Source organism: Macaca mulatta, chromosome 1, assembly GCF_049350105.2.
Source record: "Macaca mulatta isolate MMU2019108-1 chromosome 1, T2T-MMU8v2.0, whole genome shotgun sequence".
NCBI classification, from domain to species: domain Eukaryota; kingdom Metazoa; phylum Chordata; class Mammalia; order Primates; family Cercopithecidae; genus Macaca; species Macaca mulatta.
Window position 1 is genome coordinate 175,295,356 of NC_133406.1, and position 27,638 is coordinate 175,322,993.

A 27,638-nucleotide genomic window follows, 5' to 3' on the forward strand; every position below is an offset into this window, starting at 1 on the left:
AGCCCAGGAGGTTGAGACCAACCTGGGTATGCTCAGTAGAACTTCATCTCTACAATTTAAAAATTAGCTGGGCATGGTGGCATAGGCTTGAAATCCCAGCTACTTGGAGGCTGAGGTGGGAAGATTGCTTGAGGCCCAGGAAGTGGAGGTTGCAGTGAGCTGTGATCATGTCACTGCACTCCAGCCTGGGTGACAGGGTAAGACCCTGTCCACAAAAAAAGGAAGGAAGGAAGGAAGAAAGAAAAAGAAAGAGAGGCCGGGCACGGTGGCTCAAGCCTGTAATCCCAGCACTTTGGGAGGCCGAGACGGGCGGATCACGAGGTCAGGAGATCGAGACCATCCTGGCTAACACTGTGAAACCCCATCTCTACTAAGAAATACAAAAAACTAGCCGGGTGAGGTGGCGGGTGCCTGTAGTCCCAGCTACTCCGGAGGCTGAGGCAGGAGAATGGCATAAACCCGGGAGGCGGAGCTTGCAGTGAGCTGAGATCGCGCCACTGCACTCCAGCCTGGGCGACAGAGCGAGACTCCGCCTCAAAAAAAAAAAAAAAAAAAGAGAGAGAGAGAAAGAAAGAAAGAAAGAAAGAAAGAAAGAAAGAAAGAAAGAAAGAAAGAAAGAAGGAAGGAAGGAAGGAAGGAAGGAAGGAAGGAAGGAAGGAAGGAAGGAAGGAGAAAGAAAGGAGGAAATAAAGAAATTAGTCTGTTTTCACATTGCTATAAAGAACTATCTGAGCCTGGGTAATTTATGAAGAAAAGTTTAATTGACTCACAGTTCCACAGGCTTAACAAGAAGCATGACTAGGAGGCCTCAGGAAACTTACAATTACGGCAAAAGGTGAAGGGGAAGCAAGACACGTCTTACATGGTGGCAGGAGAAAGTGAGAAAGAAAGTGCCACATTTTAAAACCATCAATTCTCACTCACTATCACGAGAACAGCAAGGGAGAAAGTTGACCCCATGATCCAATCATCTCACACCAGGCCCCTCCTCCGACAAATGGGGATTACAATTCGAGATGAGATTTGAGTGAGGACACAAAGCCAAACAATATTAAGAGGCATTATCTGTTTTACAAAGGTGGAAACTGAGGCTCAGAGAATTTAAATTATTTGCCCAAGGTGACAAAGCTAGACAGCCATGTTAAAAATTTGAACCTAGAACAACCACTGGCTCCAATTCCAATGCTTTCTCCACTCTTGTACTGCAGTATTCTACAAGAAAACTAGTAGCTATAATCAATGAAAAGCCAAAACGGTAATAAAATTTTCTCATTCACACTTTATCCATGAGACAAACAGGTATATCCTAAATGTTAACAATGGTTATTCATGGAAAAAAAGTTTATCGGTTATTTTTATTTTGTGTGTGTGTTTTCTGCCTTTTCCAAATTGTTTTGCCTTGAATATGTATTGCCTACCTAATAAAAAGTTATTCAAATTAATTTCTGAAAACAAAAATTATTCACAGAAATATCAATCTTTAATGTCAGTTTCAAGTAAACCATTATCACTTCTCACATATGAGTCTACTAAAAATTAAGAAGTTTGTCAGTACTCAGCTTTGACAAGAATGTGAGAAAACAGGTAGTCTCATGTACTGTTAGAAACTTAAACAGCTGGGCACGGTGCTCATGCCTGTAATCCCAGTAGTTTGGGAGGCCAAGGCGGGCAGATCACCTGAGGTCGGGAGTTCGAGATCATCCTGGCCAACATGGTGAAACCTCATCTCTACTAAAAATACAAAAATTATCTGGGCGTGGTGGCGCATGTCTGTAGTCCCAGCTACTTGGGAGACTGAGGCAGGAGAATCGCTTGAACCCGGGAGGCGGAGGTTGCGTGAGCCCAGACCACGCCATTGCACTCCAGCCTGGGCAACAAGAACGAAACTCCATCCCAAAAAAAAAAAAAAAATTAACTTAAGTTAGTGCAAGATTCTTAGAAACAATGCAGGATCTATCATAACGTGAAATGTATATGTTCTTTCTCTCAATAATTCCACTTCTAGGAATTTTTCCCACAGGTATACCACATATACAATATACAAAAATATATGCTCAAAGGTATTTATTCCCTATTAATAGAGGAATTGGGACAGTGGAATTCAAAACAATCATTAGAGAAAATAAGATATATCTTTAGGTACTAGTATAGAAAGTTATCTATAACAATGTTAAATAATATATCACATTATATAATAGCATGTATAGATGGATTCTAGGATAGCCAAGTGTATCATTCTATATATGATTGGATGTATGTATATGTGAGTATGTAGGACTCCATGTCTGTGTGAGAACCTAGAGAGAAAAAAATGGATTTTTATTTTCATTTTAATACTACTCTCTGAATTGTTTTAAATATTCTTTTTGTTAACACGTATCACTGCTATAAACTAAAATAGGTTTGGGGGGTTTAGTTTTTACAAGCCAAGAGGTCTGCCTTTCATGCAATGGCTTGAAAACAAAGCAAGACATAAAATAGAGCTGTCTTCTGTTATAACTGCAAATGCTCACAAAACGAGGCAGTGTGTGAAAGTTTCCCAGCCTCCGTGTGCCAATGAGAGGCATAATGGAGACAGTTCTCTCCTGGCACATTCAGAGACAAAGCCAGGCTCCTATCTCTGTTAGGAGATTTGAATGGCTGAATTTTAAGACCAATAATACAGTAAAATCCTGCTATACTTTCAAGGCAATCTAAACCAACTTCCCTAGCAATTAAAACACAACTTTTCCTGTCCTATCCCTCCAGCTTGTCTCTTCCTAAAGTAGCTGATATATCTTGGCTACAGGGTGCCCAAGATGTCAATTCCTCTTTTAAAAATCTCTCTCTCATGCCCCAATATGGCAGAAGACCTGAGTTCTGCTGCTAGTTTCACTGTGTATAAGCTCATTGAACCAACTGAACCTTCTCTCAAAACATTTTGTTAATGCCACCTACTTCACTGGATCACTGTAAGATCTGCATATGATAGAGCATAACAAAGCATGTTGCTGGTAGGGGATGCTGATAATGGGAGAGGCGATACATGTGTAGGGGCAGGGATATATGGGAAATCTTTGTACCTTCCTCTCAATTTTGCTGTGAACCTAACACTGCTCTTTAAAAAAAAAAAAAAACAGTCTTTAAAAAAATTAAATTTAGGCTGAGTGTAGTGGCTCACACCTGTAATCCCTATATTTTGGGAGGCCAAAGCAGGAGAATTGCTTGAGACCAAGAGTTGAAGACCAACCTGGGCACCATAGCAAGACCCTGAGTCTACAAAAAACTTTAAAAATTAGCCGTGCATGGTGGTGTATGCCTGTAGTCCCAGCTACTTCGAAGGCTGAGGCAGGAGACTTGTTTGAGCCCAGGAATTCGAGGCAGCAGTGAGCTATGATTGCACCACTGCATTCCAGCCAGCTTGGGCAACAGAGCAAGACCCTGTCTTAAATAAATAAATAAATGTTTAAAAGGCTGACCCTTAGTGTTGAACAGTAGAATTGCTGACCTCGTCTATGATGTAGAAATCCTGCCTACCATGTGGAATGCCTAGGAAGCCACCTCAAACTCTCTCTATGCAAGCAGCCAAATGGCCTCTTAAAAACACAAACCCCATTTGTGGCCATTCCCTCCTAGTTTGCTAAGGGCCAATTATATCAGGTACACACTCCTTTCTACAAAGCTATCCCCCTTCTCCAGGTTTTTGCATTTGCTGTACCAGGAACTTGAAATGCTCTACACTCCACTCTTTCTTTTTCCTGCTTGTTTCTGTTTCTTCAGGTGTGAGCTCAAACATTATCTCCTCAGTAGGGCCTTTCTTGACCACCCCCTGGAAGATAGTTCTCCCCATCCTACTACCATCCTGAGCTATTCTCTGCTCTCTCTAGCCCTCCATAGCATTTAGCATACCATAGAACCATTTATCTTTGTTCACTGTTCATGCACTATAATCTAAACTCATAAGTGCCAAGGTCTTATCTATCTTATCCTCTACTGTATCCCCCATGACTAGAACAGTGGCAGCACAGAGTAGGCAGCCAAGAGACATTTATGCAATGAATGAATGAAGAGTATCAACTGCAAATGCATTCATTTACATTCTCACATTTCACTGTGCCTATGCAAAAGGCAGGGTCAATATGATTTTTCTCATTTGAACGACTTGCCCAAGGTCACAGCTTGTAAATGACAAAGTTAGAGCTTACATGTAGAGTTCCTGACTCATAATTCCCTAATACTCCCACTGCTCAACAGCCTCCACTAATTTAGACATGGTAGGGTTGAAAACAGAGCAATATATCCAGGCTTCAGCAACAGGGAAGGAGAAGAGAAAGATCTGCTTTCCTGCAGAGGTAAAGTAAGAGAGACAGAGGGGAAGAAATGGTGACCTATTATCTTATACTCTCGGGCTGTGAATTAGTAAAATTCATTCCTTCATCTGAATGAAATGCAGCTACCTCTGGTACTGCACCTCATGAAACCTCTCATCACTAAGTCACAGTATGGAAGGAACACGTTGCTGATCGAAGCAGCAAGTGAAATTTTAGGTAAGCCAGATGCAATTGCCTAAATTGGAAAGTGACACCAGTCTTCATGACTTTTGAGCCACATGCCACAGACTGAGAGCTAAGTCACACGCATACACATACCCCAAAACTACAGTCATCCACACATGGCATGGGACTCCACGTCTCCCAAGCATGCTGACTCACTGACTAGACAGAAGGGGAGGAGAAAAGAGAAGAGGGGAGCAGAAGAGTAGAAGAGGCAAAGGAGAAGAGAGAGGGATAAGGAAGTTGGAGATGGATAGGAAAGAGAAAGAGAAGAACAAAAGAAGAGAAGAAAGACTGCAAAAGAGGAAGAAACTAAAATAAGAATAAGGGTCAGGGAAAAATGAAGACTATTAGCTGCTAAGATTTTTGATCTAATGCCCAAGTGGCCAAATGCTAACACAAGACAGTCCTTGAGAATTTCTGGGGTCAGGGTTTTGTTTTGTTTTGTTTTGTTTTTTTCAGAGAATTCTGAAAAGAAAATTCTGGTTTCAATAATCATCTTCTAAGTTTCTCAGGTTTTTGATTATTCTTGCTGTGCCTCCATCACCAAGCAAGGAACCAGAGCCTAGGGCTCTCCCAGTGAGAAGGGGCCACCCGACACGACACCGACACCGACACCGTCCTGGCCTCAGGCCTCAGGTCTGGACTCAGCCCAGAGCCACAGAACTTCAGCTCTAGCATTTCTGCCCATTATCTTACTCTTCCTCCAGGCAAACACAAGGCCTGCTCCTGCCTCTCACCCCTCCACAACACTCCCCTGGGCATCTGCACAGCCTAATGGGCAGTCTACCAAAAAGCTGAAAGCCTGGTGAAAGCTTGTGCCAAGCTAACAGTATCCTCAGTCCTTCCACAAGTATGTTCATGGTGAGCTTGCAGCAGAGAAAAACAGTTGGTCACATTTTCCACATCTGGCTGAGACTGGAAATACTACCTTCTCTCCTGCTGCCATCCAGGCATCTCCTATACCTCACACCACACCACTGGTTGGTTGTCAGTCTGTCATTCACCTGTGCAATGCTTTCCCAGGCTGCCTTTTTTCCCAGTATCACTGACACTGCCCTGGCTAGGGCCTTCGTTGTTTCTCAGGTCATCAGCTAAACTGCCATTTGATTGTTCTCCTGGTCCCCCACTGGCATGCTGTGTCTTCCAGCACACCCCTCCCCTTCCTCCTAAATCAAACATGCTTGGGGCCCAGGAATCTGTGTTTTCTTTTCCTTTTTTCCCTTCAACTTTTATTTTAAGTTCTGGGGAACATGTGCAGGATGTGCAGGTTTGTTACACAGATAAACGTTTGCCATGATGGTTTGCTGCACAGATCAACCCATCACCTAGGTATTCAGCCCAACATCCATTAGCTATTCTTCCTGATGCTCTCCTTCCCCCCGCCCCACCCCAGGCCCCAACAAGCCCCAGTGTGTGTTGTTCCCTGCCATATGTCCATGTGTTCTCATCTTCAGCTCCCGCTTATAAGTGAGAACACGCAGTGTTTGGTTTTCTGTTCCTGCATTAGCTTGCTGAGTATAACAGCTCCAGTTCCATCCATGTCCCTGCAAAGGACATGATTGCGTTCCTTTTTATGTCTGCATAGTAGGGAATCTGTGTTTACTCAGGTAAATCTGATGCAGTCAGAGCACAGTTGGGAACCACAGGTGGGATTCATCCTTCACACAGCTGTAAATTATCTCCAGGATTCACCTTTTGCTCTCTTTTCCCTGGGGCTGCAGTATGACTTTTGTAGGCCCTAGGCATTTCTACCTTCATGGACCTATTCCTCTATTAACAGGAAAAAAAAAAAAACCACATATATTTTAATGACTGCATTTGAATAAAGGTGAATTCCTTATTGTTATACTCATTTATTTTATTCTGATTTTTAAAGACAAAATGTAAACATTTTTGTGGATCCTAAAATTATTGTGGCTCCTAGACACTGTGCCTACTAGATAAGTCAGCCCTACCTCACCCCTGTCCCCAAATCTTCAGTGGCCTCCCAATGCCTGCAGAATGAAGTCCAACCTCCTCAAACAGACTCACCCTAACCTGGGTCTTATCTTCCCAGCACCATCTGCTATAGCACCTCCCACTCATCTGGGCTCCAGCTTCAAGCCTAAATGCAATTCTCTCACATACCATGCACTATGATGCCACTGTGCATTAGCCCAAAGCCCAAAACAAGTTTTCTTTCCTTCTTTCCCTACAGATTTCTGGCTCAAATATCAGCTTCCACCGTGGCCTTCCTTAGTCTTCTGGGTTAAAATTATGGCTCCTTCTTCTGTGCCCCTATTACACTTTATATAGCTATTATTACACTATTTATTCACCCTGCCTTTTGTCAAATATCTCCAATTCTAATTGCACTTTTTTCACAGCATAACACTTCTAAAATCAGGAAGTGGCTTACGATGTATGCCAAACACACGTGCCAGCTACCAGGTAGAGTACTACACCACAATACACCAACAGTAATTTTCTGCACATGCAAACTAAACACTGCACAGGAGGCATTGGCTCATCCAGTTGCTTTCTTGGTGGTGATATTTGCACTGTTAATACCACATTTCAATTTTAATTTAAAGTTTCTATCTCTAGCACTTTTAAAACTATGTTCTGGTGTATTATTGAAATAAAAAGATATTTTTTGCATCTAGACTATGGCCTGTGACATCTCAGATAAAGTAACTAAATGTAGTAGAAATTGCCAGATCCCTTCACACATGTTATGGAACTTCCTAATTCTTAGACCGTGAAGAACTTCTCCTCAGATACTGAGCTACTCTGTCAAAGCTTCCAAGTAAATTTCAGGAATAGCTGTTTAATATAAAAGAACTGTAATTTAGTTTTTTCAGAGTTACATATTTCGCAACAAGAAAATGCACAATCTAAACTCCAGGATTCTTCATCCATCTCAAACATAGCTTTTTTCCAAAAGGAGTTCAAGATGGTGAGCACTGATTTAAAAAAGCAGTAAGTTAGCACTAAGCTTATATACAACTGCAGACGGCCAAAGATGATACAAAGAACTTTTAATATTAAACCTGAAAATAGCTAAGATTAAAACTTAATGATATCGATTAAGAAATAGATCTATAGATAAAAGTCATCTGTTGTCAGTTCATTAAAATAATTGTATACATTTTGAGTTCCCTTTTTTCGCTAAAAAAAGTTACCTTTATGATGAATCATACGGTAGATTGTATTTGTTGGTCGAAAAAGCACAATCTTTTGGTAAGCTAATTCTTTCTTGACATGTCTATATTAGAAAACTGTTAAGGGTCTAGGCTATATGTTAACCAGATTTCTTTCACTTCCAGTGTCTTTACATATGAAAAAATGCTCATTACTGAATTGGTCTAGCTTTTGACCAACAGTTACATTTCTCTCAAACCTGGCCTCATTTCTGTTAAAACCTAGCTGTACGCTTATTTTTAGATTTGGATGGGCATATTTCATTATAAATGCCCTTTTAAAAATTCAAAATCCGTTCATGCTTTTGTGCATTCAACAAGTATTTATCAGACTCCTAATAAATGCCAAGCAATGACAAGACTACAAAGGCAAATAAGACCCAGCCTTGCTCTGAACTTTACTTACAGACTAGAGGGAGAGACAGGCCAGGCAGCATATCACAACTCAGTGTGATGAGAGCTGTGATAGGGAAGTAAAGGCTGCTGAGGAGCATGGAGAATGACCATTGCATGCAGCTTGGGATTAAGGAATACTTAAGCTAAACCCTGAAGAATGAATAGGAGATAACCTGGAAAAGTGGGCGTCTAGGGGTCTATGGGATAAGTTGGCCTCAGTTGAGGGAACAGTGTATGCAAAAACATAAAGATGGAGGTGCAGACTGGGGAGGGGATCTACTAGTGGAGAGATAACAAGTTTTGTTGGGCCAGCTTTCAGAGGTGCCACAAATGGCTTCTGATGTCCTGTTAAGAATACCCTGGACTTTATCCTAAGAGCAGTGGGGATCCATTTTCATTTGCAAGCTATTTTTCCAAAAACACATAATTCTTCATCAATTATATTGTTCTCTCAGTGCTGTGTCAAGTCTTAATCAGTTTTATTCAATGCTGTTTTTGCTCTGTCTTCATTTCCAGTGTTTTTAAATTATTTATATTTAAGTGAAGAAAACATATTTGTACTTTCATGGGATTAAAAAACAACTGAACTTCTTTTGGTCCTCTCAATCACTCCTATTTTTCCTTGCCTCAGAGAAAGAAGCAAATAAAAAAAATCACTACTAAATTCTTCATTTGCAATCATATGGGCCCTTCTCTATGGCATTTTACTCAATATAACTAAGTAGAGCCTGTGTAACCTCACGCAACTTGCTTAACCTCTCTGTGCCTTAGTTAACTATAAGACGACAGTTACTATCACCTACCTTATAGGATTCTTATGAGGGTTAAATATGACACCATATGCACAGTGTTTAGCATAATCTCTGAATTATAATAATTAAATTGTAGCTATTTTTGTCACTAAGCATTATTGAACAATGTACACATATGTACATGGTTAAACTTTGAATTTGTATTTTATTATAATTTTAATGGTATACGTATACATATATGTATAAAGCATATATATTTACACACACTTATGTTGTATGTTGAAAGTCTTTCCAGAAACTTTTAGTAGGAGTTATCTCTGAGGCAAGGACCTAAAGGATCAGGGAGGGGAGAGAGCACTTTATTTTTCTCATTTTATTCCTTTCTATAATCTTTAATTCTTTTTTAACCTTTTATAATAAAATTTGGTGAAAACCCCTGTTGTGCAAAATCAAAAAAAAATTATTCTCAAAGCTTAGGATAATTATATGGAGATCATTTTATATAAAGAAAAAAGGGTGTAGAACTTAGGCTTGCTTGGGCTAGAAAAGAGGAAAATTAAGACTAAGGGAGAATTCGTATCTGTTCTCAAAAATCTGTTGTCTGAGGGCTACCATGTGAAAGAAGGATTGGATATAAATTGTATCTAGAGAACAGAAAGGCTGATTTTGCCCAAATAGAAAGAACTCTGCACTCATGAGAACAGTTCAAAGATACTGCCCCAGTGGCAAAAGCTCCATCACAGAAAGTGTCCACCACTGGCTACCTAGCCAACTTTCTGAGATTTGGTTCCAGGGATTCCCCTTCCAAATCTGTGAAATCTGGCAGTCTCCAAGCATTTGAAATTTGAAACAATCGGACATATCTTGTTCTGTTATCCAGTAATTGGTGCATTTTAAAATGATTATCCAGAAACATCCAAACTATACCCACACATTAAATAAGTTACATAAATTGGCTGGGCATGGTGGTTCACGCCTGTGATCCCAGCACTTTGGGAGGCTGAGGCAGGCGGATCACCTGTGGTCAGGAGTTCAAGACCAACCTGGCCAACATGGCAAAACTCCGTCTCTACTAAAAATACAAAAATTAGCCTGGCTGGTGGTGAGTGCCTGTAATTCAGGAGGCTTAGGCAGGGGAATCGCTTGAACTAGGAGGCGGAGGTTGCAGTGAGCCGACATCATGCCACTGCACTCTAGCTTGGGCAACAGAGTGAGACTCTGTCTTAAAAAATAAAAAATAAGTTATATAAGTCAACTTTGCTTCCAACCTACAAGACCTTTCAATGGGCAGGTATTCTTAAGAAAGGATTATTAGTACTTATAAGTTTATTATACTTCCATGAAGCACACAGTCATCCAAACACATATCTCATAATGTTGGAACCTGGTTCAAAATGTGGATGCTGTGTTTAAACACTAACTAAAATAAAATTTGTTAAAGGCAATTTTTGTTTCCAATCAGATGCACACTACATGGTATTTTAGCATTGTTCATTATCCTTATTCTTTAAAAAGTATTAATATCTGTTTCTAGATTTTAATTGGACTACTCTTTTTCAGCTTGTCATTATGAACTTGGTAAATTAAGCCCAATATTGGAACACGTTAGCAGCTCAATGTTGAAAGTTCTACTTTTGTGGTTCTACTTGCCCTGAAAAGTGGGAAGAGAAATAGGGGGTTTTCAGCTAATGAATTGGGGCAGTGCAGTGCCTTTGAGATATGACAGGATGACCTTTAAATGATGGCCTTTTCTAGAGAATAATTTGAATGAAGAGAAAGTGAGCCAGGGAAGGCAGAGAGCTCTGGAAGTCACAACTGGCTAGGAGACTGCTCTGGTATCTACCACTTGAGAGCTGCTGACTTAAAAAGCCATTACATTCCTCTGAACATCTGACCCTCTTTTATCTAAAAACAGGGGGGAAATCAAAGTAGATAAAATTGTTTCCATTTCAAAATCAGTTGATATTGTGCCTACCCAAAAGCTTAGTTCAATGGGGAAAAACTCAAACCTTTGAGTCAGAAGAAGACCTAAGTCTGGCTGTCATTATCTATTCTACCTTTGACAGATCTCCTACCACCTCTGAGAATAAGTTTCTTCATATGATAAATTGAAGGGGCAAGATACAAAGTAAAGAAAAACTGCAAATGTATTTTTATATTGTTTTCAGCCTCATCTAATGATCTGTGGTAAGAACAGTTATTATGATTCCACTTTTATAAATGGGAACAGGCCAGGCATGGTGGTTCATGCCTGTAATCCCAGCACTTTGGGAGGGAGGCCGAGGGGAATGGATTGCTTGAGCCTAGGAGTTTGAGACCAGCCTGGGCAACATGGCAAAAATCCCACCTCTACAAAGAAAAAATAAAATTAGCCAGGCATAGTGGTTCATGCCTGTAGTCCCAGCTACTCAGGAGGCTGAGGCAGGAGGGTTGTTTGAGCCCAGGAGGTCCAGACTGCAGTGAGCCATGATCACACCACTGCACTCCAGCCTGGGCCAATGGAGCAAGACCCTGTAATCACAGCACTTTCGGAGGCTTAGGCAGGCAGATCACTTGAGACCAGGAGTTCAAGATCAGCCTGGCCAACATGGTGAGAGCCCGTTTCTACTAAAAATACAAAAATTAGCCAGGTGTGGTGGTGCACGCCTGTAATCCCAGCTACTTGAGAGGCTGAAACACGAGAATTGTCTGAACCGGGGAGGTGGAGGCTGCAGTAAGCTGAGATCGCACCACTGCACTCCAGCCTGGGTGACAGAGCTATCTGTCTAGAAAAGAAAAGAAAAGGATTACTAGGTTTTTCAATGAGTAAAAATAATGCAGAGGTTTGATCCCAAGTCTCCAAGCACAGACACATGCTGCTTACCCAACCTATTTAATAAAATTCTGGGGAAATGAAATAAGAGAATTGTCCAAGTGTTCTATTATAAAGTCTTACAAGTTTAAGGTATCATTAAGACTAAGCTTTAAATTATCTAGAGAGATATCAACATATTTTTTTCCACTCATTAACATTTTTATCAGAGCAAAAGTCCCATAAACCACTGATCCTATTCAGCATGTCACAGTACAATCAGTTGAATAATTGGCAGATTACTGCCGCTTTCGAAATGATACATGAGCTTAATTAGATATACTAAACAAATGAATACATTTACACTGCACAGGCCACACTTTGAGGATCTCAGAAGAAAGAACTATAATTAGGCAAGACAGATATAGTTGTACTAGTAAAAGAATCCTACTCTTAGAGTCCAATCCTTCATTCAAACCAAACAAATCATTCTCAGTTGAAAATATGCATCAAAATCATCGTAAGATACCCTGTACTTCTACAACAAAGCCACAACATCCCCCTAACAAAATATAGGAGTGAACAGTGGATAAGGGGAGGAGAAAAGGAATCCCTGCAGCCTCTTCACACAATGCCTCTTTGATCAAGTTTAAGAATCAATTCCTGGCAATAGCACTTTAGAGATAACAATATTCTTAATGAAACACTTTCCCACCACAACAGTTATTAAAGCAATCCATTATTCTTCTCTCCACCTATTAAAAAAGTCTGATTTAGTGAAAAAGACAATCCTCAAAAATCCAGGACTTACCATAGGCTGCTCTGTGTTACAGTTACTTGCCCCCACTGACAGTCCCCTAAAGGCCAGAAGGATCTCATTCACTACTGTGTCCCTCACAGTGCTTGGCAAATAGCTGTGCTCAGAAAATGTATCTTGAATTTATTCTACAATGTAACATATGTCAAAAACCAATTTCAACTCTTAAAATAATAATCTCTATGGAAAAAGGAAAACACATGAATTTCATATTTCTTTCATTTTCTTGAAGTGAGGCTCCTTCACACTCATTTGGAATGTGTTTGTTTTCATTGCAATTGTTTACATGCTCACTACATGTAAACATTATTATGGTAGCATCATTCAGAGAACATGAATCCTTTTAAGATTTAAAAGAGATTACATCCAGTCAAAAGATGGATTACACTTTGATATATCACAGATATGAAAAAACATAAATTGAATAACCACGTACAACATCAATAAAAAAAAGTACTGCCTGGGTGCAGTGGCTCACGCCTGTAATCCCAGCACTTTGGGAGGCCGAGGCGGACAGATCGCCTGAGGTTAGGAGTGCTTGAACCCGGGAAACAGAGTTTTCAGTGTGCAGAGTTCACACCCCTGCATTCCAGCCTGGGCAACAGAGCAAGACTCCATCTCAAAAAAAAAAAAAAAAAAAAAAGTCCTGAAACCATCAATCCCTTAGGGATCATTTCAGTTTTATTTAAAATGGTCTAAGAGAATGTCCCATCAATATCGTGGTTAACTTCAATAAGAGCTTGAATGAGTAGAATTTGCTTTCAGTCCAGGACATTTGGGCATCTGTGGACAATATTTCATCCCACTTTGGGACAAGGAAAATAGAAAATGATAGCCCAAGGAGAGCCATTACGCAATTAAAATAAACAAGCATTTGTTTGCAAAGCAGCACATTTAAATTCAGCCTGATTTCATTACTGTTCAAATGACCCCATATGAATCTTTCCTCTGGAATCCTCAGTTGTCCAGTATTAAAGTTACCAGTGTAGAAGCAACCACCGAGGACTTCAATTATAAATATCTCTGTAAACAATTCTCCGAACCCGATTCCCTGCAGAGGTAAGCAAATAGCTATAATAATACTCCTAGTCCAACATGGATATATTAAATGACTGTTTTGCTATTAAAATCGCAAATGCCAACAGCAGTTTCAAGAGAGGACTCTAACTTGCCAAAACATCTTATAAAAGACAGTTGCAAACCCAGATACAAAGTTTAGAGGAATTTCCATTGTCCCTACATGTAAAGGTTTATGAAATCTGTACACTCAATGCAAAAGGATAAACAAGATCAAAGCCAACACACGAAATAAATTTAATTGTGCAAACAGTAAAAGCTGTTTTAGTAAAAGAGCTCTAGATCCCAGGTTAAAAACTGCAGGAAAAAGGTAACATTAACCCTAGCAGACGGCTGAGTTAAGACGTGGCAGAGCTTTACAGAATTGCAAATAGCATCGGCATTGCAAGAATAACAATTGGAATAAATACCGTCTGCATGCTGCAAAAACAATCAACGCACTTGCTCCTTCACCTCTCCCCCTCATCCAGCTGGGCAGTGAAAGCAGCTGCCTCTCCCAGCCCTCTTCCCAAGCTGTTCTTCGCCCCACCCGCTCGCCTCTCTTCTCCACCCCTCCCCTCCTCCTTCCCTCCCCCTCCCCGCCCCCAGTTGCCGTATTCAGCAGTCTAGAGAGATTAGGAGGCGCTCGCTACAGTCTCTGGGCCTCAGGACTATCTAACGTTTTCTAGCTCCCTGGATGAGAGAAATTAGAGACTCGACACCCAGGTGGGATTAGAAGCCTTCGCCTCCAGCCCGGCTCTCTCGCAAACCGGGGCTGGGGGCCCCGGGGGGCCTCGGGCCGGGCGACTGGGAGGCTCCAGAGGCTGCGCCGGGCTCAGCGTTGCGCTCCCCGCGGGCAGCGCTACCTGAGCTGTCCATGGTGCTGGCGCGGTCCGGAGGCTGCCGGGCGGGACTCCGCGCCGCTGCCCCGGCGTTCACTCTCTGCTTGCCGCCAACCCCGCCGCTTCCCGCACTTAAGTCCCCGTTACTGTCCACCAGCTGCAAAGATTCATAACCATCGTTGCTGGTCTTTTTCCGGTAGCTCCCGAGGAGGCTCATGGGCAAGCCCGAAGAAGAGAGAAAATAATCAACCTGGGAAACGAAGGGGGAGATGGAAGGTGGAAAGGGCTGAAGAATTAAAAAAAAAAAAAAAAAAATCAAGTGCCCGACATGACGCAAAGAGGAGGGAAAAGAAGGAGCGGCCACCGGAGAGGAGCTTCGCCGGGCGAGGCAAAGCCGCCGCCCTGGGCAGAGCTCGGCTTGGGGCGCCGGCAGAAGGGAGGGAGGGAAGGAGACGCGGGCGGGCGGGGGCGCGCGTCCTCGGGGCCAACGCCGCGGAGCCGCCCGGCCCTGCCGAGCTCCGGGCCCCAAGCCAGCACCTCCTGGCTGAGGAGTGCCCGGAAGCGATCCTATAGGTGTCGCCGCGTCGCCCCGCCGCGCAGCAGGGCAGCGCCAAAGCCGCTGGCCCGCGGGGAGGGAAGGAAAGGGAGGTAGGAGGGGAGGGGAGGTTCGTGAGGAGGGGGGTTGAAGGCGGGAAACGGGGCGGGGTGGTCGGGGGAGGGGACTACTACGACGAGGGTTGGGAGGGTGTGTTCGCACGCGTGTGGCAGAGAAGAAAGGGGCGAGGTATCTCGGCCTGCGAAGCTTTGAGGACCTGGGGTCTTGTGGTGAAATCCAGATACACCCATTTCATGCAACTTAGCCTGTTTTCACCGGAAGATTCCGCCAAAGCCACCAGGACGGTAACCGTCCTAGAGAACTGACTTGTAACTCAATTCAACAGAAGAAGAAAGGATGTTAAGTGCCAGAATATATCTATGCTAGGATATAAAGGAAGAGCAATATTTTGCACATTCTCCAGAATAGGGATGATCCCTACGGGAGATATCAAAGAGTTGGATATTCTAATACTAGGAGGCAGCCACTGCTCCATTGTGCCTAGTGAGCAGATGTGACTGTTTAGAACTCTTTGTTGAGCGAATAAACTGAGGAGAAGGCAAGGTTAAGTCCGATGCAATTTCAGATCTGCCACCATTTACCTTAGCACCTGGAGAAAAGACTATTATCAGTTAGCTAGCTTGAAGGCCTGCTTGGGAAGCAAGATAGACAAGGATTTTTTTTCCCATCCTCTAGCCTCACCCCTTATTTTTCTTTCATAATTCTGGCCAAAGAAAGCAGTCACTCATAATCAGAAGAGAATTTATCATGAAGTTAATTAAGCTGTGTACCTAATTTTATAATTGTCATTGTGTATTCTTAAAAGAAGATTTCAACATTGTATAAGTTCTGGACCTTAACAAAACCTGGATAAACTCTGGTAAGTCTTAAAATGTAATTATCAGATGTTTATTTTCACCTAAAATAATAAGATTTTGAGGATTGCTCATTCTCATCAACTTAGGTCAAGATCAAGTAAAAATCTTGGTTAAAAATTATCATTTTCTCTACTAAAACTTGGAGGGACTAAGTGAGGAGCCTGTCAAAAGTCATTTGACAGAGTTTCCTCACCAAAACAAGAAAAAGTGCATGCATGTAAAATGTTACTTGAGCCCATACACAAAGCCAGCTGTGCTTTCTTCTCATCTTACATGGTTTTCTCTTGCTGTCCTTATTTCAATCACCCAAGGACACAAAATCAAACAATAGCATCTAAGAGACTTCAGTCCAGATCATTTGGGTCTCAGAAGGTTTCCTGGAAGCTCTAGCTCTACACAGGTCTACATAAAAAAATTGGACTAAGAGACATTCTCCTGTACAAGGATCACCTAAACACAGATTCTTGTAGGAAGAGCATGAATCAGAAGAAGTCCAAAGAAATGTTTTCTAAATCCTTCCAGTCCTTCTGGAGAAACCTAAACTTCCTGGCCAGTTGCTTTCCCAACTGCATTCTTTGATGAAGGTATGGTGTGACCTGAATTGCAAATCAGAGTTAATGCTCATTTATAACAAAATCAAACAACCTAAATGGTAGCAGGAAAAACTGCAATAAAAATTTTAAAACAAATTTTTGTACTTTCAATTTTCCAAATCTGTCAGATTGAACTATTTTAGTTACTTGACTAAAGTAATAATTCTGTAAAGTCTAGTAAATCTTTTCCCATAACATCTCAAATAATCTTTCTCTGTACTTTTTCTTTTAATTCATTACTGCCACACAGGGAGAGTAAATACCTAGTGTTCATCATATGCCCTGACAAATGCTGGACTATAATCATTGGATTAATAGAATTTAGAACCAGCCTGAGTGACAGATTGAGACCCTGTCTCAAAAATAAATAAATAAAGAGAGGATCATTTTTGAAAAGTGAAAATTATTATTTTAAAAAAGAGCACTTTCAGTTATTTTTGCTCAATTTCAACTTGCAGACATATTGCTGAAATAAATTATAGATGAGACATATGCCTTTGTATTTTTCAGTATCTATCTCTGGAGTTTGCAAGTGTAAAGAAAAATATGAATGGGCTATAAGAATTTTATTTTTATCTTTATACTTAATATAAATAAAGTCAATCAGGATAACTATTAATAATCCTACAAAATTGAAGATACAAGGAGCATATTAAGGCAGGAAAACACAATAATGAGGAATAACTAGGTTAATTTACAACAGCCTAAAAACTAGGGCTTGGGCCTAAATTTGTATATGCGCCAATTTTAACATTAAAATTTTCTTTATTGTGCTAAAGATCAAATTCATATACTTATCAATGAATATCTCACTGTTCTACTCCATAAAGCAAGCATGAGTACCACCATTATATAGAATTAGATTAGTACCTAACATATATATGTGTGTGTGTGTGTACCTAACATAGGTATGTTATATGTTAGGTATATGTGTGTGTGTGTGTGTGTGTGTGTATATATATATATATATATATAGAGAGAGAGAGAGAGAGAGAGTAGTACTTAACAATTGTTCTCTATTACTATTATTGGTCTGTCTTGGGTGCAGCTCTATGCTCAGTGCCTGGCAGTCTTAGTTTTTCCCATGGGAAGAGCTCAATAAAGGCTAAGTATTATTTTTTCCAGGGATATCCTAATGGAAAATTGTCTTTGTAATTTTGAATGAGAATTTGGGCTTAAGGGAGGTGGCACTGGTCAAACCCAAGGTGAACATTTAGAGCCTAACTCTTGGTTTTCCAAACTCAAGATTACTTCATAATTTATCTAAAAAATACTACATCATACATGAGACAACGGCAAAGGATAAGATGCCCTCTTTTGGGGAGAGCAATCATTCCCTTTGTCTTTTCTCTTGCTGCCTTCAGATGCTTTATTAACTTGATGAAGATTAGTCACACTGAGGAATATTGAGGAAACAGGCTCTATTCCACCCTATACATACCTCATTTCAAATGCTGTCCTGTCAAAGAGAATGCCACATCATTTTGGGGTGGGCTAAGAGATCAAGGTATGTATGCCATGACCTATGTAGGATTTTGATCTGTGATTTTCATTTCCAGGGAATATCAAACATTGATTAAGATTGAAGTTGCTGGCCAGGCACCATGGCTCACACCTGTGGTCCTGGCACTTTGGGAGGCCAAGGTTGGCGGATCACGAGGTCAGGAGATTGAGACCATCCTGGCTAACACGGTGAAACCCTGTATCTACTAAAAATACAAAAAATTAGCTGGGCGTGGTGGCAGGCACCTGTAGTCCCAGCTACTTGGGAGGCTGAGGCAAGAGAATCGCTTGAACCCGGGAGGTGGAGCTTGCAGTGAGCCGACAAAGCGAGACGCTGTCTCAAAAAAATAAAAAGAAGTTGCCTATGATTGATTCTTAGTTCCAGTGACTCTTGGCTCTGTGACTTTGGGCAAGTTACTTAACCTCTCTGCCTCACTTTTCTCCTCTGTAAAGTGAGGATTACAGTAATGCCATCATAATAATGTTATAGTGAGAAGTAAATTAGTTCCTAACATATAATAAGTGCTTAACATATGCTATCTATTATTACTATCATTCCACTTCTTTTTAAAATGTCACTTTTTCAAAAATGCAACTTCCTATCTGTAAAATTAAGCTAAAATATGCCCAGCTTACCTAAGAGATTTGTTATCATTATGACATATGATAACATAAAAGCACTTTGTATAATGTGAACTGATTGTTCTGCCTTGAGTTACTAAATATTCACATATATGTATTTCCTATTGGATTTGGACTCTTTAGGGCAAAAATCCATGTTTTGTTCATGTTTGTGTCCCCCATGACACTCCAAAGAGCACCTCACTTTCATTGGATATTGAGTAAATATCTACTGAATTAATGAACAAACAAAAATGTCATGGCATTACCTAGTCCAGTGATTTAAACTATATGCTGTAGCCGATGAGTAAATTATAAAGCATTTTCATAAAAATGAAATAGTTTGGAAAACATCAGAGTTTGGAACACAGTAAGAAATTGTTTCTTAAAATATTGTTTTGGGTTTGTGTGATATGTATGAGTGTGTGTATGTTTCTGCTCAGTAATGATATAAATGTATTTCTCACTGTGTGTCCCGATAATAAATGTTTGAATGTCTATGTTATGGGACAATCTCTGGTACTAAGAGGTTCTAGTGTTCCCAATTATGAACATCCTATACACTGTGACATCTGAATTCATTTGGCTTGGACCACAAAGAGTTTTGGCTAAGCAGACAGTAAATGAAGCCAGAGCTTCTACTCTGTTTTCTCTGTTACAAATATATTATGATCAGGTTTCTAAAATGCATCTCTTCAATTTTCCATTTTAACAAACATAAATCAATATACAGTATTGAAACTTACTTTTGCAATGTGCCTGAGGGCCATAATCCAGATTATCTCCTTATTGAACAAGGCCTGTAGATATACATAGTGCAAGGCACTCAAACTGGGGAACATCAAGCCATTTCTGACTCCCAGACATGTTTTGTCGTCCTGTACTTCTTAAAATGAAAAACATTTTAGTTTAGATACCTTTACAGAGGGTATATAGGCTCCAGTCTGAGGGTCATAGTTCACTACTACTTCCCAAGGTAGAATACTCAGCCTCCTCCACTCATTTCTACTACCAATTAGCCCTTGCAGGCATTTGAGTTTGAGACCTGCAGTGCAGTGGCAAAAGCTTAAGGAGAAGTACCACCAAGATGCCAGAAGACACATCTTTAGGCCACAGTCCAGAAGAAAGTGGAACAGACTGAGAATCCTCTCCTGACTCTGCTCTTAATCAGCAGGGCAGCCTTGATCCATTCTCATTCTCTCAGAAGTAAAATCGAAGATGTTGAATTGCATGGTTCTCTTTAGTTCTTAAAACTTTAGTTGTCATTTCCTTCTCTCCTCCAAATGATGTCCACAGGGGAAAACCATAAGCATTTAAGTGCTACAGTTTGCTGTGTCCCAATTAATCAAAGTTTTGCTGTAGAAATGCATGCATAAATAGTAGCAGCTGTCAAGAGCGACATATAAAGCAACACACAAGAGAGAAGAGGAGGTATGCTGGAAAAAATCGGCTGAGCTGATGGATGACATTTAACCGAAGAAAATCTGAACTATTCCTATAATGTTTCTTAGGAGTGGGGATATCTGTTCTTGGTGCCTGATGGGGTTCTGAGTCTCATGAGAAAACAGGACAAATTTCCCAAGTAGGGCATTTTTTTTTTAAAGATAATTCAATATCATGAAACCTGTGTTTCCTTGAAGCTCTCATAGTAATAAAAATAACTGCCATTGATTATTTATCATTTGCCAAGTGCCTTACCTATCTTAAATCTACAGATTCTATTCTTATTTTGAGGCAGACATGGAGAGGTTAAGTAACTGGTCCAGGGTTACACAACCATCAGTTAGAATTCAAACTTCTATCTTTCTGATCATGTTTTGGCCACTGCGGCAGCCAAAAGAGGCAATTCCACTAATCAAAGTGAAAACTGAAGGACATTTAGGTCATTCCTTAGATCTGACGTGCCTTACTAAGTGTGGTCAGTGGAAAATGGTTTGGGCAACTTATGAAAATTGCCCTTGCTTTACCTCCCACATGGCAGGTTCTGCTCAGTGAAACCTGAAAGTTTTCAATTAATGTAGCCTCCCAATAAGCAATCTTGTTTTGTAAACATTGCTTAAAAGACTTATGTTGTAGTCCTAAAAAAATGGAACTTTGCTCTTCTTGGAAATTTAAAATCACTAGAAGGGGAAAAAAATTCTCATTAAAAGCAAGCTCCTAACTTAAAAAAAAAAAAAAAAAAAGTTTGACCTCTATTGTGTTTGCACACGTAGATGTGTATAAATAGGTGCGTCTGTAGATTACAGAGACATCAAGGTATGGCAGAAAAACCACTAGCTTTTGGAGGAAAATTCCAACTGTGTTTGCTTGCAAACATGGATGTCTATAAATATGTGTGTGTGTAGATTAAACAGACATCAAGGCATGGCAGAAAAACTACTAGCTTTTGGAGGAAAATTACAATTATGTTTGAGTCCTAGACCTGTTATATGCAGTTTCCTATAATCTGCTTAACCACTCAGCCACATTCCCTTTCTATGCAGCGGAGGACACTACCTGTCCTTCCACACACAAAGAATCCAATGAGGCCGGGCGCAGTGGCTTGCGCATGTAATCCCAGAGGCTGAGGCAGGCAGATCACCTGAGGTTGGGAGTTTGAGACCAGCCTGGCCAACATGGTGAAACCCCGTCTCTACTAAAAATAAAAATAAAATAAAATAAAAAATAGCCAGGCGTGGTGGCATAAGTCTGTAGCTCCAGCTATTTGGGAGGCTGAGGCAGGAGAGTCACTTGAACCCGGGAGGCAGAGGTTGCAGTGAGCCGAGATCATGCCACTGCACTCCAGCCTGGGTAACAGAGGGAGACTCGGTCTCAAAAAAAAACAAAGAGAAAAGAATCAAATGAGGCACATGGAAGCACATAATAAACACTAAAGCCCTATTTAAATACTGCATTTTCTCAAATCCAAGAAACCATCCATTTTAAGTCACAAGAAAAATATGCTACTAAAGAAAGTATGACATACTATCAATCTTAAGATACCTCAAGATTTCTTAAATGTTAATATGTTAAAAAAATTTTTATAATTATGTAACAAATGTTATTATTTGACTGTATATTAGTCTGAGAATATATTTGTCAATTTATAATTCATGTGTTTTGGCCGGGCGCGGTGGCTCAAGCCTGTAATCCCAGCACTTTGGGAGGCCGAGACGGGCGGATCACAAGGTCAGGAGATCGAGACCAGCCTGGCTAAATACGGTGAAACCCCGTCTCTACTAAAAAATACAAAAAACTAGCCGGGTGAGGTGGCGGGCGCCTGTAGTCCCAGCTACTCGGGAGGCTGAGGCAGGAGAATGGCATAGACCCGGGAGGCGGAGCTTGCAGTGAGCTGAGATGCGGCCACTGCACTCCAGCCTGGGCGACAGAGCGAGACTCCGTCTCAAAAAAAAAAAAAAAAAAAAAAAAAAAAAAAAAAAAAAATTCATGTGTTTTGAGCAACTCTGGCAGGTGAAGACAATACCCATCATGTTTTACCAGGTCTAGCACAGTGCCTGCCAAGTAACAGGTGCTCAGTAAGTATCTGCTAATTGAAGGAAAATACCAAAAAAGTTTATTTTGGAAGCCATCTTTAGTTTACAGGAAAAATTGCTCTGGTTTCTTTAATGAGCTCACTTAAAAAACGCATTTCCATTTGCTAACATTTAACTTATCCTTGACTATTCAAGGACATGCTCATAGTATAATGTTTGCCTTAGTTCATTTTGTGCTGCTATAATAGAATACAGGAGACTGGGTAATTTACAAAGAGCAGAGATTTATTTCTTACAGTTTCTGGGGCCAGGAAGTCCAAGATCAAGGAGCCTACATTTGGTGAGGGCCTTCGTGCTGCATCATCCCATGATAGAAGGCAGGAGGGCAAGAGAGGATGAGAAAGCAAGAGAGAGCAAGGGGGTTGAGGGGGAGGCAAACTCACTTTTATCAAGAGTGCACTCCCATAGTAATGGCATTAATCCATTCATGAGGGTGGAGCCCTCATGGTCTAATCACCTGTTAATGGTACCACCTCTTATTACTGTCAGAATGGCAATTAAATCTCAATATGAGTTGTGGAGGGGATATTCGAACCATAGCAATGTTATACTGTGAGATACATATATTTTATATATATGTATATAAAATCTACAGTTCCTGGCTCATAACTCCCATAACCCTTGACAAAGTAAACAAAATCTCTCTCTCTCTCTTTCTCTCTCTCTCTCTCTCTCTCTCTGTTTCTGGTGTTCTCCCTCCCTACTTTCACCTGTCCAAGGCAGGACTCTTATCTGATTGTGGGTCATAAGAACCTTATCCCAGAGGGTGTCCTGCCCCATCCCTGGGGGAAGAAATGCTGCACAGAGAAGGCAAATCGAGTCTAAAAAGGCCTTAACGGGTTTAGATCATATACTTTTTGTCCATGAATCACATTTTAACACAGTTATCCAAGCTTCAATTGTGCCTACCCAATGAAGTCTTCATACAAGGCCCAAGAGGACAGGGTTTGGGGACCTTCCAGATAGCTGAGTAAGTGGAGGTTCCTGGTGGATGGTGCACCCAGAGAAGGCATGGCAGCTTGGCATCCCTTTCCCTGTATCTTTGTAATGTGTACTATAACCCAATAAATGTGTTTCCCTGAGTTCTGTGAGCCACTCCAGCAAATTAATCAACCCAAAGAGGGGATCACAGGAACCCAAACTTGAAGCTGGTCGATCAGAAGTTTTAGAGGCCCAGACTTGCAACTGGTGTCTGAAAGTGGAGGTGGTAGGTTGGGGGAGCAGTTATGGGTACTGTGTCAGTGGTACCTGACACTATCTCCTGGTAGATAGTTTCAGAATTGGAGGACACGCAGCTGGTGTCCACTGCAGAATTGATTGTTTGTTTGTGGAGGAAAAAGTACCCACTTGGTCACAGAAGCCTTTAATCTGTTTTGATTGTTGTGAGAAAATAAGAAAAAGTACTTTGAGTGTGTTTTTCCACATACAGATACACCTACATTACTGTTTCAAGAGTAACTCATGGAAGCATCAGTCCTTTTCATATGTCATTTTACAAGTAGGAAAACTTCAGCTTCTCAAGTGGGCTGAAGACTATGATGGGCTGGTTCTGTGATCAACTGCTCTCAGTCTTGAAGAAAACACTGAAAATTTTTGTGTGGTAAGTAGTTCCCCCAAGTCAGCTGCAAACCAACACTGAAGTAAAAGTTTTCCTAAATCCTGGATAGTCCCATGTTTGGCCCTGAGCCCATTATGTGTGATTTTATGTTCAAGATCCTTAAAATCTAGATGCTTCTTTTTGTAACTCCATTGTGCCTAACAGGATACTGGGCCATAGGGCATGTAGAACTTGGGGCAAATCCTCTATGATGGTGATGCAGAAGGCAGTCACCACCCCAGACACAGGTGGAACAAATTCTTGGGGTGCTGAGTCTCCAGAGCACCAAATCACTGCTGCTCACTTGACCACGTCTAATTAGAAGGAAGGAGCTAGCATTTTCTGAAGAGTAAACTAAGTGCATTGGTTTTTCATGTATTTATCCATTCGAATGTGAAAGGTTTCATGAGAAGGATTACCACACCCAAAGAGATTAAAACTCTAGAATGTAGCTGAGTGTAGGCTAAGCAGTGATTGCTAGTGATCCTCAATATTGCTCTCCATCTTCTGTGATTCCATGCCCTTTAGCTGGGCATGTGGCCACATAGTATAAATATTTTTCAGTCTCTTTCATGTCTTGGACCTGCCACATGCAAGTTTTCTATAATCCAGTAGGTGCATACATAGGACTAAGTTGTAGCCATTGTAATTAAAAGCAAAAATATGTGCAATTTCTGGTATGGATCCTTAAAAGGGAGGGTAGGTGGTATGTCCTTCCAATCCTTTTCTCTTTCTTCTAGTTGGAATTTGGAGCTCCAGCAGGTACTTGGACCATGAGTTAACCTTGAGGGTGGAAGACATTCACAATGAAGCAGTAAAACAGAAGAACCCCGAGCTCCAGAGAGCCCTAGCAACCCTAGACTGATTATCTCTAGATTACTTAGAGGTGAGAGAAAAACAAGGTGCTTAGTTATTATTTTGCCACTGTTATTTTACTTTTTTCTGTTATGTGCATCCAAACTAACTGAGGTACAAACTGCCACCAGTAACCACTGGATTTCAGATTTTTTTTCTTTTTTCTTTTTTTTTTTTTTTTAGACAGAGTTTTCACACTCTTGTTGCCCAGGCTGGAGCACAGTGGCGCAATCTCAGCTCGCCTCTGGGGTTCAAGCAGTTCTCCTGCCTCAGCCTCCCAAGTGACTGGGATTACAAGCACACACCATCATGCCCAGCTAATTCTTTTCTGTTTTTAGTAGAGACGGGGTTTCACCATGTTGGCCAGGCTGGTCTCGAACTCTTGACCTCAGGTGATCCACATGCCTCGGCCTCCCAAAGTGCTGGGATTACAGGCATGAACCCCTGTGCCCAGACACTTTCAGATATTGATTTACAACAATATTTACTGGGAATTACATGTTCATGTGGTCATGGACAAATCTGGTAACTTCTCTAAGCCTCTGTTTTCTCATCCATAAAATACTAATAAAAACAGGGTAGTTATTAAAATTGCATAACATAAAGCACATAAAGAGCTTAGCATAATGCCTGGCATATAGTGAGGGTTCAATGAATGCTATCTATTGTGTTATTTGTTGTCATTGTCCTTCAATATAGCTGTGTCTATTGTGTCTGACTCCAAAGCCAGTGATCACTCCATCTCATCCTGCTATCCAAGGGCTGCCTTTCAGGACAGAGCCAGCCCAGAGCTGTGGACCCCTGACTCTGTTATCAGTGAACTCCCTAGTACAGCTATGCCTTCCTTTGGGTGTAATTCTCTTTCTTTGATCTACCTGCATGATCTCAATACAGTCTAGAATATTTTAAGCCATCAAAGGTGATACAGAGCTCAAAGCAAAATGTCAGTGTTATGACACAGTGGTTCTAAGACTATTAGCTTCAATATGGCCAAATGAGAGAGTCTGACTCATTTTCTATTTGTGCTAAAAGTAAACTTAGGTAATAAGTGGGGGCATTTTTATTTTATTATTCTATCTTTTTACTTTCTATTAGGGAAATTTTCAAACGTATTCAAAAGTAGGGAAAATCATATGATGGACTCTGTATGTATCACTCAGCATCAACACTTACCAAGTTGGTCCACTTCTCCATCATCCGGGAAAGACACTGGTGTTGATGCTGACATCCCTATCAAGGACAATAACTATCATGGCTCTCAGTGCCTTGATGTAACCTGGGATGTGTGGCCTTCTGGCCAAGCATCTGTGATTTCATATTGTTGGAGCATTCATTATATCCCTGGGGGTTGCAGTTCTCTGTAAGTTTGCTGTGGCCTGACCAAGAAAGAAGGCATATGCAGATTTCTACAGAAATTATAATTGCAGATTTCCACAGAAATTACAATTCCAGTAAAGAATTTGAGATGAGGAAGGCTAATATCTCTCAGAGTACAAAGTGATTTTAGAACATAAAGTATTTCTTTGGGTTGAATTACGTAGAAATTTGTCACTGTACCTGTATCCCTGAACTACTTGTGAAACATGAATATGCGGGCTAAGAAATTGTTTATCGTAATAAATAACTAACAAACACTTCCAACGGTTAAAAAAAAAAAAGTCATGGTCATTCTTTTTTCATATGTATAGACCCCTAACTACTACTGTTAAGCAAATTCCAGACTTCGTAATTTGGGGGCAGTAACAATCAGATTTCATCTGTACTAGAATTGTGGCAAAGTACCATTCCACCTGCTTGCTGAGAAGCCAAAGCTATTCCCTAACCAGTTTCTCTTCAGGAGACTGTCAAAGGAAAATGCATGCCTTCCCATTTCCTTTTTTCCAGTAAAAACAAAATATCATTCATTCAGCTTCTTGTCCTCACCTCACCTCCCACCTTCACCAACCCTAGACCCACAAAACGTGCCTCATTTTCAAGTACTAGTTGTAATCTTAAGCCTTGCTGCCCAACAGATCTCAAAATCAGCATGGAAGTAATGTAACCATCCAACTAGTTCACCTTGCCCGCTGCCCAGATAAGAGCTGATTTATCAAGACAGGAGAATTGCAATAGAGAAAGAGTGTAATTCACACAGAGCCAGCTGAACAGGAGATCAGAGTTTTATTACTCGAATCAGTCTTCCTGGAAAATTCAGACACTAGGGTTTTTTTTAAAGGATGATTTGGCACATAGAGGGCCAGGGAGTGGGGAGTGCTGATTGATCAGATCAGAGATGGAATCACAGGGGGTCAAAGTGGGTTCTTCTTGCTGTCTTCTGTTCCTGGGAGGGATTGCAGAACTGGTTGCACCAGATTACCAGTCTGGGTGGCGCCAGCTGGTGCCTCAGAATGCAAGGTCTGAAAAACATCTCAGACCAATCTTAGGTTTTACAATAATGTTACCCTAAGGAGCAACTGGGGAGGTTCAGAACTTGAAGCCACTAACTACAGGACTCCTAAACCTACATTTCTAATCTTGCAGCTAATATGTTAGTCCTACATGGGCAGTCTGGTTCCAGGCAAGAAGGGCTGTTATCATCTTTGTTTCAAGGTTAAACTAAGTTCCTCCCAAACTTAGTTCAGCCTGTGCCCAACAATGAACAAGAGCAGCTTGAAGGTTAGAAGCAAAAATGGAATCATTAAGTCAGATCTGTCACTGTCATAATTTTCTCACTGTTATAATTTTTACAAAGGCAGTTTCATTAAGTTTTGCCAAAATAGGAGAAATGTATGGACTACTAAAGCTGCAGGGAGTTATAAATTTCTTATCTTTCAATTTAAAGATAAGAAAATCGAGACAGAAAAATGGAAAAATTGATTCACATTTTAGCTTTCTAAAATGCAGATCTAATTATGTGACTCAGTTGCTTAAAACTATTCAAGGGTTTCCTATCATCCTCAGTCAAAGGTAGTCAGCATAATGGACTCTGCATTCTAGGTCCAGCTAATTTCCCTCAAGACTCAGCCCCCAGCCTTCACCACTTTCCCCTTCCCAACCTCTTTCTAAGTCCAGACAAAGAGCTTTGTTGTGATCCCCTACCTGGCCAATCCCAG

General features: G+C 40.9%; 1 protein-coding gene across 7 annotated transcripts in view; it reads right to left on the reverse strand.

The window, feature by feature from the left end:
* The window catches only part of DNAJC6 (DnaJ heat shock protein family (Hsp40) member C6), a 157,946-nt gene that overhangs the window by 89,159 nt on the left and 41,149 nt on the right, over window positions 1–27,638 (reverse strand). For 2 of the 7 annotated variants that reach the window (XM_077954632.1, XM_015141779.3), the window contains exon 1: window positions 13,961–14,035. The exons of 4 other annotated variants lie outside the window; for them this stretch is intronic. Coding sequence is in view for 1 of the 3 variants with exons in the window: in XM_001090057.5 (XP_001090057.1) it covers window positions 14,396–14,588 (193 nt within the window). In the remaining 2 variants the exon portion in view is untranslated. Of the gene's footprint in view, window positions 1–13,960; window positions 14,036–14,395; window positions 14,800–27,638 lie in introns of those variants that run through there. One more of the 7 variants, XM_001090057.5, reaches the window with a different exon arrangement.